The 21,074-nt window shown below is 42.5% G+C and overlaps 1 protein-coding gene across 1 annotated transcript in view; it reads left to right on the top strand.

Moving 5' to 3' along the window:
* COL25A1 (collagen type XXV alpha 1 chain) overlaps positions 1-12,865 on the top strand; it is a 351,459-nt gene extending 338,594 nt beyond the window's left edge. Inside the window, exons 34-38 of the mRNA XM_069459052.1 lie at positions 809-835; positions 1,760-1,813; positions 6,022-6,099; positions 8,006-8,044; positions 12,458-12,865. Coding sequence (XP_069315153.1) covers positions 809-835; positions 1,760-1,813; positions 6,022-6,099; positions 8,006-8,044; positions 12,458-12,865 — 606 coding nt within the window. The remainder of the gene's footprint in view (positions 1-808; positions 836-1,759; positions 1,814-6,021; positions 6,100-8,005; positions 8,045-12,457) is intronic.
* The last annotated feature ends 8,209 nt before the right edge of the window (positions 12,866-21,074 follow it).

Below are 21,074 nucleotides of genomic sequence, written 5' to 3'. Positions count from 1 at the left end.
GACTGCACTAGAAGCATGCGTATCAAAGTTAGCCTTCCTGTACCTTCCACGTACTTTTTGTCAACTGAAATAATGAACTTACACCATGATGACTTCAGTGTTTAAAAAAAAATGCCGATCTCAAAATATGTTTCAAAATCTAATTGACAGAATCAAAGCAGCCTCTCAGGAACTTTGGGTGGGTCTGTGGTATGACACAGTAGAGTCACCACCGTGACAATCTGCACCCTGGGGGAAGTTTATCATCTTTGCTCAATGATCTCGTGACTTCTAGTATCTTTGGGGGTCAGTCCTTTACAAAGCTTACTTAAAACCAGTTTTTAAGTTTCAAACTTCACACATTTCATATTTATCCACAAGGTCCACATCTGGCCAAATTATATTTAACAATAAGCGGTTTCACATTCTTTACTCATTTATGAGCTAACTACAAAGTTATCAGACTAAAGCAGCGTTGATTCACGTCCTCTGTCCGTGCTGGTGCGATTTTAAATCCACTAAACTGCATGTTTGCTTTCAACGTAACTCCTGGACTGATATCTTGGATGCCAAGCATTAAACTCCAGCAAAAGAGGAGTCTATTGAACCCAATACATAATCAAAACTTCTCACGATCCTCAACTGCAACACTAACAGTCACTGCACTTGATTTAATTAAAGAAATTTGTTTTACTGATGGATAATCTTTTTCACATTTCTGAAATTTCTAGCATGAGTGTTGCATGTCCCGGCAGCCTTCAGTAAAGCAATGACCTACCTGTTCATGAGACTTAGGAACACTAATGTAGCTACTGTGGTTCTTTGGCAGGGGAAAGATGGAGAGCCTGGTCTTGATGTAAGTAACATGCACAATAAACATCTTCCTACTGCAACAGATGAGGTGGTCTCCATCACCTATAACAGAAAGAATACTTCTTATTTTTTTGCACATATAGCTATGCACACAGCATATATTTCTGTGCATGGAGACAGCAATGTAAAATACACTAGTGTTTGCATAAGATAAACATAAAGGCAGAAAACATAATTATCTGGCATAAAATTAATACCTGACAGACAGTGGTACTTCAAAATACTTTCCCAAATTAAGGATACTCAACATCCTCACGACCTACTTATAAAAATATATACATAAAATTAATATACCTCGCACATGCTATCCTTAGGGAATGGCATGTTATGTTTTTTCTCAAAGCAATTATTCAATATTTTTTCCTTTTAGCATGAAGTCTCTGTATATTTGTGCTAACACAACTCTATAAAAATAGAGAATGTCAAGATTAAATGTTTCTAGAAACAATCACTGCTCATCCTGTATGATGTGAATAATGACCATAGCAAAAGTAGTAATAGTTACTGTTTATTGAGCACCTGCTGTGTGCAGACAACATTCACAACGGCTGCCTGGTAGGTAGCATTAACTCTATTTTACAGTCTAGGAACTACGGAGCAGAGAGGTAAGTAATTTGCCCAAATCCACACAAATCAGTGAACGTGGCAGGATTCAAACTAGTATCCCGGTATTCTTTCCACTCTACATTTCTAAGAAGAAAAAGCAAGAAACTTGTTGTGTATAGACCATTGAGACATTAGAAAACTATTGTTACTAAGTACTACTTCACCTAAATTTTAAGATTGTTTGGCACGCCATTTTTTCTTAGATTTGAGTTCAGAAATTTGAAATCTAATAATTTTTTTCCAGTATGATTTTGCCACAGTTACACCAATAGATCTTTTTGGTTTGCTTTTTATCCCACAGGGCTTCCCTGGTCCACGGGGTGAGAAGGGTGATCTAGGAGAAAAGGGAGAAAAGGTGATCTCTCCTCTAGCACGCGCCTTGTTTGCTGCTTCCTGTGCTGTCTGCCTGCCGTCCAGTCTGCGTTGAGTCCCGATCTTTCTCCGTCCTGTGCGCCAAAAACACACTGATGCCTGATCTAAGGAATCAGGTCTTTAAAGAGGAATGAAGAAGGCTACCCCACTAGAAATGAGGGCACTGTCTAGCATAGGAGAGAAAATTATATAATCTTCAGGCCAGGCGAGGTGGCTCACACCTGTAATCCTAGCACTCTGGGAGGCCGAGGGGGGAGGATAGCTCGAGGTCAGGAGTTCAAGACCAGCCTGAGCAAGAGCAAGACCCCGTCTGTACTAAAAAATAGAAATTAGCCGGACAACTAAAAATATATAGAAAAAATTAGCCAGGCATGGTGGCGCATGCCTGTAGTCCCAGCTACTTAGGAGGCTGAGGCAGGAGGATCGGTTGAGCCCAGGAGTTGGAGGTTGCTGCGAGCTATGATGACACCATGGCACTCTAGCCCGGGCAACAGAGCAAGACTCGGTCTCAAAAAAAAAAAAAAAATTTAAAATTCTTTGAATTCTCTTGAATAGTGAAGTTCATAGCTGTTGAAAAGGAAGGCCAAATGAGAGCTGTCAAAAAAAAGAACAATATTAAGACTGCTGTGTATGTTTTAGGACTTAAACGTTACTTAGCCCCCTATTGGTGAGAGAGCCCATGTGAGTGGTTATCCAAAAGCACCATCATCGTCATCAGTATCATGACATTTACTGAGCACTTGTGTGCTTTCCCCAGAGTTTTACATGTAATAAGTCTTTTAATCTTCATTAATAGCCCCCTAAAGTTGTTGCTATTATTTTCCCCATCATTTTACAGGGGAAAGTGAAGCATAAAAAGCTCTTTTACTCCCAGTTATAAATTCTGACTATAAAATATGCATGTTTTGAGATAGATATATTGTGTGTGTAAGCTTTCAGCCCAAGATGAGTATGTTTTAAAGATCATATTTACCCAATGGGTCATATGAGTCTAAAATTTTATTCATTCAAAAGTATGTCACCATTATGAGGATACTCATTTTTATGATCTTTTAAAGAAGGAAGAAATTCCCAGTATTATAGCTTATGAAAGCATAAAGCTACAAACTTGATCCTCAGAATAATGTTAATCACCCATACAAAGATATTTTCATATTCCAATTTCATGATTAGAAGTTTCATATTTAGAAAAATTAGATTCTACCTGTGAACACTTTGTGTATATAATTCATTTTTTGCGAGGGGAGGACAGGGTCTCACTCTGTTGCTATGTAATTCTTTGACATGGGAAACAAAAATTAGCAAGGTCCCTCACGTACTTACACAATGACAGGTGGTTTTGTGTTTCGTGGGGAATGACTGTATTACAAAATAATGTTGACTAATAATATTGGTGCCTTTTTCTTTGTACAGTGTGCCTCTTTTCCATAAAGCTTGAGGTTCACTAAAATATTACTGAAAAATGATTCCCAAAGCCTGGCCTAGTAACATTCATATGACATTTTTTTTTATTGAGTGGTTAATCTGAGTGATTTACCAATCAAATAATGAATTGAGTTCCAACACACTTGGTCCCAGATACAACAATGTGAAGAAGAATCCACTGCCTTCTGGGAGCAAAGAGCTCACCCCAACAAGTCTAAATCAATTTTATGCCATGGCATGGAAGTTGTTTGCTAAGGAAGATGTCGATGCATCTTGCACGAGCGAGCAGCTCACTCCCGATGCTCCCGCAGCTGACTTCCGGTCACACCTGCCTGGTTTCACCCTGGCTTCCTGGGTCCTGGTCTCTGATCACGATCAGCTAAACCACACAGAATTTCTCCCTTTGCCTGGTATTCAAGAAACCCAAGTGGTTTTGATTCTGAGCCTTCTGATGCAATGTTTTTGGCACACAGGACTTCAATGAGGAGCTTTTGCTCACGCTGTCAGAATGAACGTATGAATTTGCATGCATATATCATATGTTTCTGTTATATATGTACGTCTTTTCACCTTTGAATATTCATGTCGCTTTGCTTCTGAGATTATTCAGTTGTATAGTACCTCCCATCCTGGTTGCAGAATGAAGACGCTGATTTAAATATGTATTGTGTAGTATTTTGAATTCTGTGCTGCACCAACTGCCTGTCTATAAATACGCAGAGATATTTCTGTTAACGTAAACCAGCGGAGGTGCATTCTTTCCCTCTCCTCCTTCCTCCTTTTGCCTCCTTTCCTCAGCTCCTCCATCCCTGTGATCCGTGCAGATTCCCCGCCCCCTTCACCTTGGATCCTAAACACTAATTTCCACGGCTCCGTTCCCACCACGTAATGATCCTGCCTACCTCATTTTTTACTGAGCCCAAACTGCTTTTCCTCTCTTGAACAGATTTTTTTTTTTTTTAACGGCTTTTGTTTTATCGTGAGCTAAGCTGGAAACTCGTTTACCATTGTAAATACCTGGCGTGAGATCGATAGAGAGTGAGTTAAAAAAGATCTCTAGGATTCTAAATGTGTCTGTTCCTCCCATGGGCATCACTGTGAAGTATCAGCACTTTCAATTTTTTGTTTGCTTGACTTAATAAGGAAAGAATTTGCTTTTAGTTTCTTTAAATGAGAAAGTAAAGACGCGACTTCTTGGGCCCCTCTCTCTCTCTCCCGGGACCCATGAACCTCGCCCGGGCCCCTCTCTTGGGACCCAAAAAAAAAAAAAAAAGAAAAAAAGAAGAAACTTGGCCGGGCGCGGTGGCTCACGCCTGTAATCCCAGCACTCTGGGAGGCCGAGGTGGGCGGATCGTTTGAGCTCAGGAGTTCGAGACCAGCCTGAGCAAGAGCGAGACCCCATCTCTACTAAAAATAGAAAGAAATTATATGGACAGCTAAAAATATATATATAGAAAAAATTAGCCGGGCATGGTGGCACATGCCTGTAGTCCCAGCTACTCGGGAGGCTGAGACAGGAGGATCGCTTGAGCCCAGGGAGTTTGAGGTTGCTGTGAGCTAGGCTGACGCCACGGCACTCACTCTAGCCTGGGCAACAAAGTGAGACTCTGTCTCAAAAAAAAAAAAAGAAAGAAAGAAAAAAAGAAGAAACTAAAGAAACAGAAGCATATTTTAATACATTGAGTATGTTTTAATGAGAGCTACAAAACATAATACCATACAATGGGATAAATTTCAAAGAAATAGAGGCTGTTAATGTTCTTTGCTTTTCCTCTGGTTCAGCGTAGCATTCATCTGTTACAGGATTAGAAAACAAGCAGTTACAGGTGTTGAAAATTGGGTGAACTATCCGTTATTCTCCTGAACTTCGCCTGCCACCAACTGGCTTCAATGCGGTTGGTGTCCCTCATCCTCCCGGATCTGTGGCACAAGAACCTAATTCACGACCACCGTGACATAGTGCCGGACATCAGCACCAACCTTGCTTTCTGCTGTGTTGGCTTTTTAGTTCCCTTCTTCCATCTTGCTTAGTGTCCTAAATATAATCCCACATACCGATGCCCAGAATCCATGGTCACTCTCAAACTGTAAGTTATTTTGTATAAAAATCATGCCTTACCTAAATCAGAAAACAGTGGTAAATGCCCTTCCAGAATTTTCTTAGCTAAACCTTCTTTTGAATGACCACTATCCCCCGCCCAAAATAAAAACTGTCTTTTATTTAAACCCTTGTATCCACAGGGGGAAAAGGGAAAGAAAGGCAAAAAGGGGCCTAAAGGGGAGAAAGGAGAACAGGGCGCTCCGGGCTTGGATGCGCCCTGCCCGCTGGTACGTCTGCCGCGTGCGCGGTCTGGGGACGTCGCGTGTGCCGGGTGCGACGGGAGAAGAGCAAGCTGGAGGGACCTGTGACGGCAGGGTCACTTATACATAGACTTTAAGATACCAGAAACATCTGTCCCAGGTTCTGCATCTTGTCTCTGGCCGCCAGCTCTGCCTGGTGTCCTGGCACCCAAGTGTCGCCTGGAACCTGAGCACAGGATTGAAGAGGAACCAGCACCGTTCCCTGCCCCACCCAAGAGCAGGCCACCGTTTTCAGACAAGCCCCGGTCGCAGGAACATGCCCAGCTCCGTTTGATTTTGATGTTACTTTTCCCTCCAGAGTTGCTCCTCTCCCGTCGTTTTGTCACTGTGGTCCTTTCGTTAGCAGCGTCTGTGCCTAAGTGATTTCTTCTGTTGGTAACGTTGTGAGTTAATCTTTACAAACAGGGATTCCGTGGCGTTAAGGGGGAAAAAGGGGAGCCAGGCCAGCCTGGCCTGGATGGGCTGGATGCCCCTTGCCAATTGGTACAGTATTTCTCTCTCCTACGCCCTGCATGCGGTTCCTTTGCTATGACGCACTCGTCTCTGTCGTGCACAGCGCTGCTTGCCGCGACAAGCGCCCTGCACGCATGTGCATGATCAGCCTCCCCTGCGCCCTTGCAGCGGAGCGCGAGCATGCGATTCCGCCCGCGAATGCAAACCCGCCCCGACGTGCGCTCACACCTGACATGACCACCGTGTTCTTTGCAACATTAATTTACTCAATAAATATTCCAAGATTACCTTAAAGTGATGCAAAAATATTGGATTCCAAGGCGCTGCTAGGCCATAACTTTTGGTTTTACCCCTTAGTTTAACTTTTTTTCTTCTTTTTCTCTAAAAGAAATAACGATATTTTTGCCTCTTCCACTAAATTTCTCTCGGGCTGTAAATAAGGCCAGACTTCCAGAATTAAACTTCTGTGGTCAAGAGTTAACCAATTCCAAGGAATGCTGTTAAGAGACCAAAGGGAATACCAGACTTCTCTGAGCTTCAAAAGATAATAGTCTGCAGCCCAAACCCTCTTCTTTGTCGCATAACCTTTCGATTTAATGGTCTCTCCTTTCAAAACTCACTTTCCTAAAGTAAACAGAGCTCCCCGATCTCCATTGGCATGAACTCCAAATCCTCCTTATACTAAAATCTAAAATTCTGCTGGTTTATCCTTCTCCTTGTACCAATCTGGCATTACCAGTTTTTTCCCAGATATTTTACAAAGATATTTCAAAGTGTTTGTTTTTTTTTTTTTACATTCAAAAAGAAAAGTATATTCTTAATTTCTGAGGTATAAAGGAAAATTTTTATGGTTGTATTGATGGTTATACTTGGTCTGCATGTTCTTATATTATTCTTTAGTTATAAGCATGCTTCTTTAAAGATAAATTTATATTTCTCAAGTCTTTGACTAGATCGCATTTACATAAAAAAAATTTTATTCAGTCAATAATTATGGTCATAAATCTCAATATGAAGTGCCCAGTCTTTATTTTGTTTGCTTGATATTAATGTCCAATCATGTTTTATAATCATTTTGTTGGGGGAAAATACAAGCATGCTTTCGTAATATACCAACTCTTCCTGCCTTGTTTATATCATTTGTATCTGAAGAATGCTTATATTAATATTTTAAAATACATTTTGCAATACTTAGGAAGCCCTTATTGTATTCAGAATTTGTTAACTAACTTCCAAAGAATTTAAATAGAAAAAATGATGAATGCTATCAATAACATTTTACTATAAAAGTATAGATAAGCTGCTTATCTTTTAATTCAATTAAGTGAATATGTGTTACTCTAGTTACTTTCAACGTAGAAAAGTGAAAACTACTGCCTTGTGAAGAGCGGGAAACTTCAGATAGAAATGATTTAAAACTGGTTATTCATCATTATCATGCATTCGGCCATAATCCATAGTGACCAGGAAGAGAAGCTATTTTGGTGTATTTAATAAAGATAATTGTGAAATGTGTTTTAATGACATTAAAGTAAATTCAAGAGAATGCTGAATTTAAAATAATGATTTAATTAGTATAGTAATTTCATATGATATTATTGTAGTATAATAAATTATAGTACAGATATATTACCTAAAGGGGTAGCTATGAGTAGACCAGTATGCTTTGTAAGTTGCTTTTACCAAATTAGGTATAGCTTTTTCTATAGTTTATGTATTTTCCAGACATGTACTCACTCTGGAAAACATTTGAATTTTCTTCATTTAACTAACAGTGAGTAATATATTGGGAGTTGCTGATTAGTAAAAGATGCCTATGAGTGAAGCTATCTCACAGGTAGAAATTTATTTTATAAGCCTCTGAGCATGTGAATTATGAAATTTTATCACTCTGGTGGAGCCTGAGAAATGTCTTTTTTCCTTCTTCTTAAAACAGGGACCAGATGGATTACCCATGCCCGGCTGTTGGCAAAAGGTAGGCTTACAGAATTATTCCTAAAAAGAAGCCCTCTCCCTTTCTCTGTACTTGGTCTAGACTTTTCCATTCAGAACAGACCTATTGAATTTGACATTCCTGATAGTTGTTTGGGTATTAAAAAGCAAAAAAAAAAAATCGCATCTCCAGAATATCTTTCAATCAACGTGTTTACCGCTGATTTGTCCTGAGCTGATGAGTGAAAACAATTCTCAGCAAACATTGCAGTCTGGAACCTTCCCCAGCTGAGTTTGCCTTTGGAACAGAAAGGGGCCCTGCATCTTGCTAATGTTTTGCTTGTCTCTCAACCAACTCTGTGTCTTCCTACTGTTTAGACCTATTCTTTCAACTTAATTATTGATTCTTTTGCTAGTGATCCTCGGTTCCTTGGGCAAACATGCAAACACACGGTAGAACCCTGTCAATGTTAGTCACAAAGCTGAGAAAGCAGAAAATATAAGCATGATTTTTTTCAATGATGTCTTGATTCATCTGGGAGAACCTGATTAAATTTAAGTTGGTGTCTTTCGTGATATCAGTTTATTCTGGTCTCTTTATATGGTCCCTCATAGACACTGTGCATGGATTCAGTCAAGGAAGGAATTCATCCTTTATAGAGAACCTTCAGTAGGTAAGGCTGTGTGATGAGCCCTTTCGTATGGGGGTATCACGCCATTTAATTCGACACAATAACCCTATAGGGTCCTATTAGCTTCAGTGATGCAGATGAGGAGCTGAAATTGAGAGAGGTTAGGGATCTTCCAAGAGCACAGGGACGGGATGTAACAGAAAGACAGAGAAGGAACATCAGGCCAGGGAAAGAAAAACTTTGTCTCTCGGTAGCATCATTTATTTAGTGGCTTCCCGTACTCCACTTTCAGCCTGTCAGATAAGTAGCTTAGCCCCATCTGGGGGCAGGTGGGTCTCAGGAAGACAGACCTGTCATCACATTCCTCCTCACCTGGGAAAGAATCCTTAGTGCCATCCTGAGCTGGGATTGCCATGTCCTCTTCTGACCTTTGCGCTGTAATATAATAGCGTCATGATTTCTTAATCCAATCATCCGCGCCGTCGCAGAGGGAGAGGCACAAGGCTCACTTTAGCCACCTCTGATACCACTTAGAACTTGGGTTCAGAATCATTCTGGCCACCTCTGAATCGCGGCCCTTTTTTTTTTTTTTTTTTTTTGAGACAGAGTCTCTCTCTGTCACCCGGGCTAGAGTGCCGTGGCATCAGCCTAGCTCACAGCAACCTCAAACTCCTGGGCTCAAGCGATCCTCCTGCCTCAGCCTCCCGAGTAGCTGGGACTACAGGCATGCGCCACCATGCCCGGCTAATTTTTTCTATATATGTTTTAGTTGGCCAGATCATTTCTTTCTATTTTTAGTAGAGATGGGGTCTCGCTCTTGCTCAGGCTGGTCTCTAACCTCTGACCTCGAGTGATTCTCCCGCCTCGGCCTCCCAGAGTGCTGGGATTACAGGCGTGAGCCACCGCGCCCCGCCCATTGGCCCGTTTTTAAAGGCATAATAATAATGGCAACAAACAAAGAATTCATCATCTTTTTGGTTCATGAAATGGCCAAACCTGGTAGTAATAAGAATGGCATTAGAAAAATCAGAAACTTCCCTTTCAAATATTCCTTTTTCCACTGAATAGATACTATAGGCTACAAAAGATTACAGATCTCATGAATATAGCATTTTCTTATGTAAAGAATAACTCAGCGATAAAACTTCAGCATTGCTAACCCCACCCCCCAGCACACACAAATGCAAAGCGTTCTGGTCAACCTCTCTCACCCACCCCCGTAACAACAAAGAAACAACTAGAGAAATGAAATGTTCTCAGAGTACTTATGTAACTATCTCAAATAGTCAAGTCAAATTATTTTTAAATTATATTTCGAAAGTGAGGCCAGTGGATTGCTTTTAGTGAGTCCTGTTTTATGTGGACCACACTTTTAAAGACTGTTGTGTTTATGAGGCTGTAGAGCACAGTAATAAATATTTGACTTAAAATTCAGATCGAGGCAGTGGTGCAAATCAGCGTAATTAATTAACAAGTCCTCTTGATCATGCTACTCCCAATAAAAATGTTTTCATGAAAAACTATTTGATCTTTGTTTAAATTACTTTCTCTTCTAGATAGAGTTCTGTTTTCTAAATTAACCAACACAAAATGTGTTGTCAAACCACATCTGAGGTGTAACAGTGTACCAGTCCACAGTGTAACTGACGGAGTGAATAAATGGCAGAATTTATTGTTAAGAAAGTACTCACAGGGTCTGTGTAAGCTCATCACCCACCCTCATCCGGAGGTTAGAAACTATTTAGTAGGAAAACACCTGTAGCCCTGCCCTCAGCAGTGTTGGGCCTTCATCGTTTTTCATGTTTCACTGAGCTTTCTTTTTCTCAGGTAGGGCTGACGGGTTTGTGGCAGAACCTCATCGAAGCAAAGTAAAAGATTTTTTTGAATGGAGTTTTAAAATCAGAGAAAAAAAAAGAATCTTTAGATTATATATAAAATATTGGTCATGGCACCCAAAACTGAATCAGATTTAAAATGTGGGATAAGTGAGAGGTTAGACAGAGGAATGTGTCCTATAGGAGCATTTTTTTTTTTCTTTTTCTGTTTTTTTCTTTTTCTTTTCTTTTTTTCTTTTCCTTTTTTCTTTTCTTTTCTTTTTTCTTTTCTTTTTTTCTTTTCTTTTTTCTTTTTTTCTTTTCTTTTTTTCTTTTCTTTTCTTTTTTTCTTTTCTTTTTCTTTTTTTCTTTTCTTTTTTTTCTTTTCTTTTTTTTTTCTTTTCTTTTTTTTTTTTCTTTTTTGAGCCAGAGTCCCACTCTGTCACCCTGGCTAGAGTGCCATGGCATCAGCCTAGCTCACTGCAACCTCAAACTCCTGCCTCAGCCTCCCAAGTAGCTGGGACTACAGGCATGCGCCACCATGCCCAGCTAATTTTTTCTACATATATTTTTAGCTGTCCATATAATTTCTTTCTATTTTTAGTAGAGACAGGGTCTTGCTGTTGCTCAGGCTGGTCTCAAACCCCTGACCTCGAGCGATCCGCCCACCTCGGCCTCCCAGAGTGCTAGGATGACAGGTGTGAGCCACCGCGCCCGGCCCAGACTTAACTTTAGTTCTAGGAAAACCTTAACAATTACAGCTGCTTAAAATGAGGAAACAGAGACGTATGGGGCCTCAGATCACAATGGCACCCGATCCGGCGTGAAGCCTGATGGCCAGGGGTCTACCTTGCACACCATTCCCAGAGGGCAGGCCAGCAAACGGAAGAGGAGCCAGGAGTCAGAGGAGCACAGAGCATCGCAGTCAGGTGTCAGGGAAGTGGGCATCCCTGAGGTCAGAATCTTCAGCCTTTTCCGCAGCTGTGCTGGAATGCTTGGAGAAGATTCTGTAAATTACAAAATGTAATTTGAGCATGACACGTGTGTGGTAAAATCCCGATTTTCTGCTTTCCCAGAACAGCTACTAAGACAAAGACTTACCCCAAAATTCTCAGTGGCAAAGGAAAAATGTGGGTTGAACCTAGGATGGAAATTGTCATGACATCCCGGAATTTAGAAAAGTCACACAAAGGGCATATGTCAGAGAATCAATTGGCTCATTGACAAGAGACTCTAGTCAAGGTTCTACCAGTGTTCTTCAAATAAATGTTAATTTAAAATTTTGATCCAAAACTACTAATTCCATGTATTTGTCTTTTTTGTTGTCTGTTTTCCTGCAGTGATGAATCTAACCTTCCCAGCATGAAGTTGTGTATATAACGGTCCACTCTTTATATTTATAGTTGCAAACTGAATTGCAGATTGTACAAGTCTGAGATATGTTTACATAGGGCTGCTTCGTCCTGTTGGCTGTAGTACACCTGTCCGTCTCTCCTCCACTTACATCCGTGACACCAGCGAGAAGCCTGCAGAAATATAGCTCAGTGTCCCTTCCCTTATGTGAAGATATGTATTTATGTGGACAGATCGGTGATGGAGAATGATTAGACTTGCTAATTTCCTTCCTTTGGGCTTGCTAATTGCATGGACAAAAAGTGCCATGAAATCGTTTACATGAAATTGTGACCAAATATGGACTCGAAGCTATGAAAATGTGCTGTGCTGACCCGCTGTAGAGTATTGTCACCGTCCCATTCACCTTCCCGGGCAGCACTGGCCCACGCCACCCACTGAAACCGACTAAAAAAGCATGCCCGTGTGCCACACCTGTCGTTGTGCCCTGCACATGCTCGCATGCCGATCCCGAGTCCCGTGACCGCGTCTAAACTTTCTTCCTTTTGTCATCTCAAGGGAGTCACACCGTGGCTGATTGCCAAAAAGAGATAAGGTGTTGGAGAGCGCACACACGCTTTGTCTTGCGTTTTGAGGGAGTCGCGGTCCCCATTGCAGATCTACAGTGTCCGGTGTTGTGGGCTCACGTGGCTACCTCGGGTGACATGCCGAGGGGTCGAGCCTGTTGCTCCCGCCAGTTTTCCTGGGGCTGCCCCGGCAGTGAAGGACCCGGGAAGAGGACTGGTCCCAGCCTCCGGCACATTCTCTCGTGTGACCAAGCAGGAAAGGTTTACAAATGCAAACACCCAGAACTGCAGACGTTGTTTAAAAATAAACCGAATTCCAGCCGGTGTTCATATGGGTGCTTTTGGAAAAGCACAGAGGCATACAGCACTTCTTTCGGAATCGGAGGTTCTTGGAATAGCCCCTGTCCCTGAGGGCAAGGGGTCTGTCTGTCGCACCAAAGCTCAGGTTGCTGAAGAGATAACAGCTCTGAGAAGGGGTCGCCGAAGTCCCCTCTCCTGAGGATGGAGGGGAGGCCCTGGTACCGTCTCTGCCAAAGATGATGTAAACACTTTCCTTCCAAGATCCAACCCCTATCAACCATTTTCTACAAAGTTCTAGAAACGGAAAGATATTTCCATTCATTTTAATCCTTTTTTTTTTTTAGACCCAGAAATATTTGTTTCAGTTTTTGTCACATCTGTTTTGAACAATTTTTTTTTTAAGTCTTCAAATCAGACTAATTTGGCTGCAACAGTCAAAATGAACTTTTCCTGATTTCTCTCTTGTTTGGGATAATTGAAGAGAACCTGCAAGAATCTCTATTTTCAGTTTTATCATTGTAAAGCATGAAAGTTAAGCATTTTTTTTCAGTACTTTTTGACTGTTTTACATGATGAATGTAACATACGTAGAGATTATCAGTTAATATAAAGCGAAGATTTTGTCACATTTGATAGTATTAACTAATTTCTATTTCCTATGGTTTTAAGTTTTGTCTATATTTAGATTTCTTTCTCTTTTATATTTTACTTTTCTACTTGTTTGTCTTATCCTTTAACCACAGACCAAATCTGAGATTTCAGAAAGCTGTGAAATATAGTTGCCATAAAGAGAGTATTTTTTCATCTAGTTGTGCAGAAGTTACCTGTGTTAGACTGAGCATTTCTTTGCACAGTGAAGAGTTGGTAGCATGTTTTGAAATGGCTTATTCTTCGTGGAAGGGTCCCCTTGGGAGAAATACTGTCAACGTTACCTTTTCAGCCCATTAGAGAATTTAACTTCTGTCCCAATTCAGTGCAATTTTGTGGGAAGATTTCTAGTTTCGTGCATAGGTTTTCACCACCAGAGGGAAATGTAGCTCCTCTTTGGCCTGTGGTGACAGTGGTGAAGCTCTCTAACCGTCAGACAAGGATCCTACGATCCTCACGATCTCTTTCACATTATGTAACCAAAGGATCATTCATACAAGATGGCATCTTCCTTTCTTATTCCGTTGAGTTTTCCAGGTTAGATAGACATTTAAACTACTCTATCAGTCTGATTGGTAACATTTCTAGTAACATTCCATGCCCCTAAGCCGATTTAGCATTTTTAAAATACTGGAGGGCATTTTTCTAACAATTTCTTACATGGCATGATGTTAGGATAAGGTATTATTGCTCAACTGAAAGAATTTGTCTTAAATGATCTGTAAAAATGAAATGAAGGGGGTGAAACTACATTCTCTTCGGAAAAACAAACCAGAGTGTCTTGAGGAAAGTCTGGTGGCTATATTTCTTCCTTTCTCTCTTTCTGCTACTCTAGTAGAAAGAGGTATTGAGATGGGTCACTGTTTAAAACTTGCACAGCTTCAAAAGAGAATACCTCAACATCGAAAGAGAATCACTTCGTGTATAAAAAACATTTGTTTTGAACACAGCCCTTTAAAGAAAACTGTTCTGTCTTGTGTGTATATTGGGTTTTGCTCTATAACTGATTTGACAACACTGATGTATTTTATGATTACAGGAAGTTGTAAGTTTCCATTACATTTATTTCCTTGGGAAAAACAAACGGATGACAGTCGTCTTTGTTCAGTGGAATTGCTAGGTCTTGACGCCATGGATAATCCTAAACTTTTGGTTACTAAAATATTTTCAAGCATCTATTTTGTCATCAGTATAGAGAAACCTCAAATAATTTCTAAAGGAACTAATGAATTATGTTTGTTGATATATGTTGGTAGATAACATATATTTTCCTTAAAGACTTCTTTCTTTTAATTTATACTATTGGATAGAGAGAGGGTTGTGGAAAAATATGTAAAAGATACATTGGAAGTAAGGTTGTATTTCTGATAAAACATTTCTGAAGGACGCCAAATTATTTTTGTGTTTTAGATTTAAAATTGTTTTCCATTCATGTTGGTTGGTGCTCATGTATTTCTTTTCTTTTTTTATTATGGACAATGCAACTACTATGGATAATTTCATTTCTCTATTTGATAGCATTCCTAAGTCGTTAGTGTGCGATTTTATTTTTAAAGTTCGTGAGTTTGCTGTAATTACAGTTCAGTGGCTAGCCTTCCTTAATGTAAAACAAAACAATGTAGCTGAAGATACTGGGATCATGATCCCTTATTTCATATTCTTTTCATACACCGCAGGCCTTCCTCAACTTCCATTCATTTCGTGTTTTGCATTCACTCATCTTTTAGCTCATATGATTTAACTTAACAGGACAAAACCAGTGTTAGAGAAGTCTGCAAATACCACGCAGAGGACCTAGCACACGAATATGCTTAATTTTTTTCTTTTAGTTTTCACTCTTCATTATCAAAAGCAATCTTGGAGGATTTTTCTTTCTCCTGTGATTTTATAAAAGACATTAGAATATCTTTAATTGCTACCAGAAGAAAGGTCTTGTTTTTGAACTTACAGGCTGTGCATATGAGGTTCTAACGGGACAGCAAGAACGTATGCATCCAGCAGTTTATACTACGTGTCCTTTGACTAACAATATGTGTCACTCTCTCTATATATATCTGCTAGTTTATATATAGATATATGTATATCTGCTAGTTTAAGAAAATGGTCAAATCAGCATGTCTGTACCTATGAAAAAATTGTCTTTGGTATCTTATATTTTTATCACATAGGACATTTGCTTAATTTCCAAGAGTTTTTTTTAATGTTACTAAGGAAGCATGAAAAGTTATTCATTTGCAATCCTTTTATTCCCCACTATATATTGTCTTACCCAGAATTCAGCTCTACTGGTGTGATGGTGTTTTAACATCATCTAATAAGTGATCATAAGAGACATGCAGATGCTGGTTTTTGAAACCTTGCTTTTCCTTATTTCTTGATAGTAAAATTAGATTACTATTTCACATTACCAAAAATAGGACTTTCTAATTTACACACACAAAAAAAACCCTGCTGTCTCTAGGAAGCGAAGTCCATAGGAACCTTTCTTTCCAAAAATAGTAAGTAAGAACAATCCTATGTGATTCTGGCTGTTTCAATCATACACCTCTAGTGGAATTAACAAGCTTGACCAGTTATGATTCTGCTGAATTGTTTTAGAATATAAGAACCTTCAGTCCCTAATTCTTCCCATTTTTCTTGAAATATTTTTACGTGGGCTAGATTTGTTATATGTCACAGCAGAGACACTCCTCTAACTTAAATTTTTAGTGGATTTTGGTTTTGCTATTCCAATAGTAATAAACATTTTAATGGCTTTTTGATTTTAAAAATATATTTAAATGCATAAAATTGCCTATGCCTCTTATTAACAGAACTGTCCTTTTGGGAATAGGAAGATTTTTCAAACTGAACCATTATTTGTGATTTATGGACAATTTAACAAAGAAAGTATCAGCGTTTCTCCAAATACAGTTGATATTCTCACGTATCTCAGAAATAATGAAGTGGATTCACAAAAGAATGTCTTACACATTGTTGGCATTTCTGTGAATATTCTTTATGCTGTTGTAAATGTTTCATTCAACTTAACATTTTAAAAAGATGTATGTATCTGATTTTTCTTTAGAAAATATTATATTTTTATTTGTATTTTTTACATTTTAAAGTTCATCTCTATGCGCAGCTATTTTTGTATTGCCAAAAACTCACATAAATACAAAATAAGTGAAAATGCAAAAAAAAAAATTTGGCAAGCATTATTACACTGCATATTTTTTTAAATGTTTGTGGGCCAGTCTCGTGTACTTGGGTATTCTTCAAATACTAAGGATGTGTTGTGTTTTGTCACTGTACATATGGTACAAACCTGTTTATCTCAGCAGTGTAAATAATTGAAAGATTGAATTCTCCCTGTTTGATTTCTTATTTCAATTTCATTGTCATTTCTCCAGCTGACATGACTGAATCAAAAGATGCATGAGGTTTTTTGATTTGCAATTTGGAGAGAATTGCATTTTTGTTCAGTTTCTGATTTGTTTTATTTGCTTTTTTAAACTTGTTTTCAGGGTTCCTAGTTTGTGAGAAGTTGATCTTCAGAATTATTTTTACACTATTTATGACTTATTTTCATAATGTAAAAAGTGTGTAATTATTCCAATATTAATCCAAACAATGATAATGAATTGTACTGTTATAAAGCTTTATTGATGTTCATGAAAACTTTGGCCTGTTTTCTTTCTCATTTTCTTCTGCCAGCTCTTGCTCTTCTAATCGTTAAATGATGATTCTAGGGCTCTGACTTTCATCCTCTCCTCTGCTTATCCCCCTCCCCCCCCCCCCCGAGACAGAGTCTCGCTCTGTTGCTCGGGCTAGAGTGCCGTGGCGTCAGCCTCGCTCACAGCAACCTCAGACTCCTGGGCTCAAGCGATCCTCCTGCCTCAGCCTCCCAAGTAGCTGGGACTACAGGCATGTGCCACCATGCCCGACTAATTATTTCTATATATATTTTTGCTATCCAGATCATTTCTTTCTATTTTTAGTAGAAACAGGGTCTTGCTCTTCCTCAGGCTGGTCTTGAACTCCTGACCTCGAGCGATCCTCCCGCCTCGGCCTCCCAGAGTGCTAGGATTACAGGCGTGAGCCACCGCGCCCGGCCTAGAATGCATCTTTTAAGCACCCATTCAGTGTTTCTGAAGAATTTTTAGAAAGATGAAAGTTCATGTTAAATTTTAAAAATCAGGAAAAAATTTAATGCTAAACTTGCAAAAATTATACGTTATATATTACTGTTACACATTTATTTCATCAATACAACTAAAACTGAGGAAATATTTCAAAATGTTGATAGCAGTTAATGCTGAATGCTGAATGACATGATCCAACAGATTTTCTTTTCTTTTTCTTTTTTTTTTTTTTTTTTTTTTTCTGAGACAGAGTCTAGCTCTGTTGCCCGGGCTAGAGTGCCGTAGCGTCAGCCTCAATCACAGCAACCTCCAACTCCTGGACTCAAGCATCTTTTTCCTTGGCCTCCTGAGTAGCTGGGACTACAGGTGCATGCCACCATGCCTGGCTAACTTTTTCTATTTTTAATTGCCCAGCTAATTTCTTTCTATTTTTAGTAGAGACAGGGTCTCCCCCTTGCTCACGCTGATCTCAAACTCCTGACCCTGAGCGATCCTCCCGCCTCGGCCTCCCAGAGTGCTGGGATGACAGGCGTGAGCCACCGCGCCGGCCAGGCCTGAACAGATTTTCATTTTCTTCCATTTCCTAAATTGTCCTCAATTATCTTGTACTGCTTGTGTATCTGAATCCCAGAACCTCCCCTGCAGCCCAAGGGCAACGGTGAGAATATTTGCAGCTGAAAGTAAACTCAGACCTGGAACAGCAGCTCGTTTTTATTTCCTGCCATAACAAACATTTAAGCACCAAACAAAACAAGGGCACCCTGGGCACCCAAGAGGCAGAGCTTAGGCCGCCACACTAAAGTGGCAACTACTGCGGGACTCGCTGCCCCGAGCGAGGACGCAATTCCCAGGACACTCAAGGTCAGACCTGGCTCCTGTCCCCGGCCTAGGCTTTGCGGGACACCGGGGCCCAGAGCTCCGCGCGGTCCGCACCACCAGGGAAAGCTGGTCAAGCACGTTGATGATGGGAATTCAGAGCAGAGAGGAAAAGAGAAAAGCGAGCCGGGGGCGCCTTCCTTGCTCCGCCCCTCGGGGACCCTCTCTTTGCACCGTGCCCCTGCCCCTGACACCAGCGGTCCCCAGCCTTTTGGACACCTGGGACCGGTTTCATGGAAAACAATTTTTCCACGGACCGGGGCTGGGGGCAGAGGGGCGGTGCAGCTCCGCGGCCCGGTCCCTAACGGGCCACAGACCAGAGACCGGTGTCGCTGCACGGCCCGGGAGTGGGGTTGGGGACCGCGGCCTTAGACTTAACCCGCCCGCCCCTTAGACCCACCCCGGGGGTGTCCGCGCGTCCCCGGCAGAGCGTCCCCGCCCGGGACCGGCCCTGACCTGCAGGACACAGACACTCGCTGTCGGATCCTTCCCCCCGCCCGTCGGTGGGGGTGGGCGTCGGGAGCCGGGGACCCCTGGGCGATTCCCGTCCCCAAGGGGTCGCGAAAGGCGCGCGGAGGGCGCTGGTGGAGGTTTGATGAAGGTGCCACTTGGTACCCACTTTGCGTCTCAGGCCCCCTTGCTCCTTTGAAGCCTCCCATCCCCCTCCGAGGCCACCCAAACCAGTGTCACCCGGACTCCTGCTTCCACATGTCCCAGGCCACCCCCGCCCTCATTCCTACCCCCTCACCCGGCCCCCGCCCCCCTTGGCCTGCACTTCGCCCCTCCCCCCCCCCGCGTCGTCCCTGGTCCCCTTTCTCTGTTCCTGACCCTCCCCCGACCACCCTGGACCCGCTACCCCTACTCCGCCACCCTGGCTCTCTCCTTCTCCCCAACCTGTCCCGGCTGCGCCCTCGGGTAGGAGACGACAGACAGGTGTGACCGGATTCCCGCTTTGTGGCCGCGGGCGCTGAGTCTCCGCCCGGACCTGGGGCTGGCGGTGCCCGCGCGACGAAGGGAGCCCCAGCGGTCACAGCTGCCACCCCGGCCACCCCAGCCACCCCGGCCACCGTGATCACCCCGGCCGTCCGCCGCGCGCCGCACCTCCTGCGCCTCTGCGTCCAGCACGTCTAGGTCTGGGATGTCCGATGCGACATTTAGGTGCAGGTGTCAACAAAGAAAGCAAGTACGAGAGGCGAGGACTGAGAAGAAAGGTCTCGGTGGGATGTAAATGTGGCACCTCGATGGGTTTTAAATCCAAGGGAATCGTGGATTACCTTGGGACAAAGACGAGGGCGAAGGACCCAACCCTCAAAGACACCAAACCGCGACCTCATTTGTACTCCTTGGAGCCGGGGAGAGAGACTGTTTTACAACACAAACAACTCTGACCTCGGAAAGGTCAAGAAGCCCAGCCTGTTTAGGGAAGAACCAGATCTAGAACCCAAGACTTAGTCCAGGGTCATTTAAAGAGCATTAAGGCACTTGGAAATCCCAAGGAACTGTGACGTTTGAGGAGGGAGAGTGACTTCGCCAGGTCCAGGTGCCTTGCGAGCAGATGTCCAGTTGGCAGCATCTTTCGAATCCAGAACTAGACCCAGATGACGCGATTGGGGTGTGTTGCGAGTCTCCAAAGTGCCTTCTGCCCTTCCTTTATAAACCCTGGAATTTTGAGTTCTCTGCTACTCACAGAGCTCATTTCTCCTCCTAGTTTAGGCAACGCGACGCTGCTCCTCCTGCCGTACAGAAATGCAAATTAATAAAAACTTTTTGCAGGAGAAAGTGCAGTTGCAAATATGTATCACAGGTGTTGATGCTCCTCCTGCCGTACAGAAATGCAAATTAATAAAAACGTTTCGCAGGAGAAAGTGCAGTTGCAAATATGTATCACAGGTGTTGATACAGCGATTAGGCTTTCTCTGCTGCCCTTTCAAAACACAGAGCAAACACAACGAAATGATCGAGTCTCAACCCAGCGGCCAAGTGGCTGCGCGACCTTGAGCGAGCCTTCACCTTTCCTGCCACGAGCACAGTGATAGCTCACCAGCGTCCTCTCTGTCCACATGTTTAACCTCAGATCTGACCCGCGTAAGAAGAGCATCGTAAAGGAAGTCGAGAAACCTGTAGAGACGAACCCGGTGTTCATTCGCCACCAGGTAGACGCGTGATTATCCAACAGGGAGCAGCCTCGCTGTCCGCGTCTCTTAAAGGGTCCAACTCACGCTCAGCTCTCGGGGCTGTTTGCAGACGGGATAGGTCAATTGTGTCAATGCGTTTTGTCACCTGCATGGCTGGGGACATCGGAAATGCAATCAGCGTTAAAGCAGATGTTTGAAACCCTGCGTAGACATCGCTGCGGCGGAGGTGACAGGCTGCGTCCCGCCACCTGCCGTTAGGGCACGTGCTGGTGCGGCGTGCATGGCAGGTTGGGGACGGGACTACGGCGCCGGGTGACAATGGAGAAAACGGGGGTCTTGGTAGCTCCGGGGAGCGCCTACCTCTGAATTTTTACAAGAAAACAAAGTGTAGCCAAAAGAAAGTGGAAAGGAGGAAAAAGGCAAAGTTAGGACAATGAAAGGCAGGGTTAAAGGAATTACGGGGCCAGGCGGCGGTGGCACCCGCGGGCAGGGGACCGGGGCGGGGTGGGCGGCGAGGGGGTGGCGAAGGGGCGGCCAGTCCGGGACTCGCCGCAGGCGCCGGGCGGGGGGGCGGGGGGAGGGGCTTGGCCAAGGGCACGGCAGGGCGACACATAAAAGGGACACG

Source organism: Eulemur rufifrons, chromosome 26, assembly GCF_041146395.1.
Source record: "Eulemur rufifrons isolate Redbay chromosome 26, OSU_ERuf_1, whole genome shotgun sequence".
Taxonomy (NCBI): Eukaryota; Metazoa; Chordata; class Mammalia; order Primates; family Lemuridae; genus Eulemur; species Eulemur rufifrons.
The sequence above is the reverse complement of the archived record's forward strand: the minus strand, read 5'-3'. Positions and strand labels throughout refer to the sequence as shown.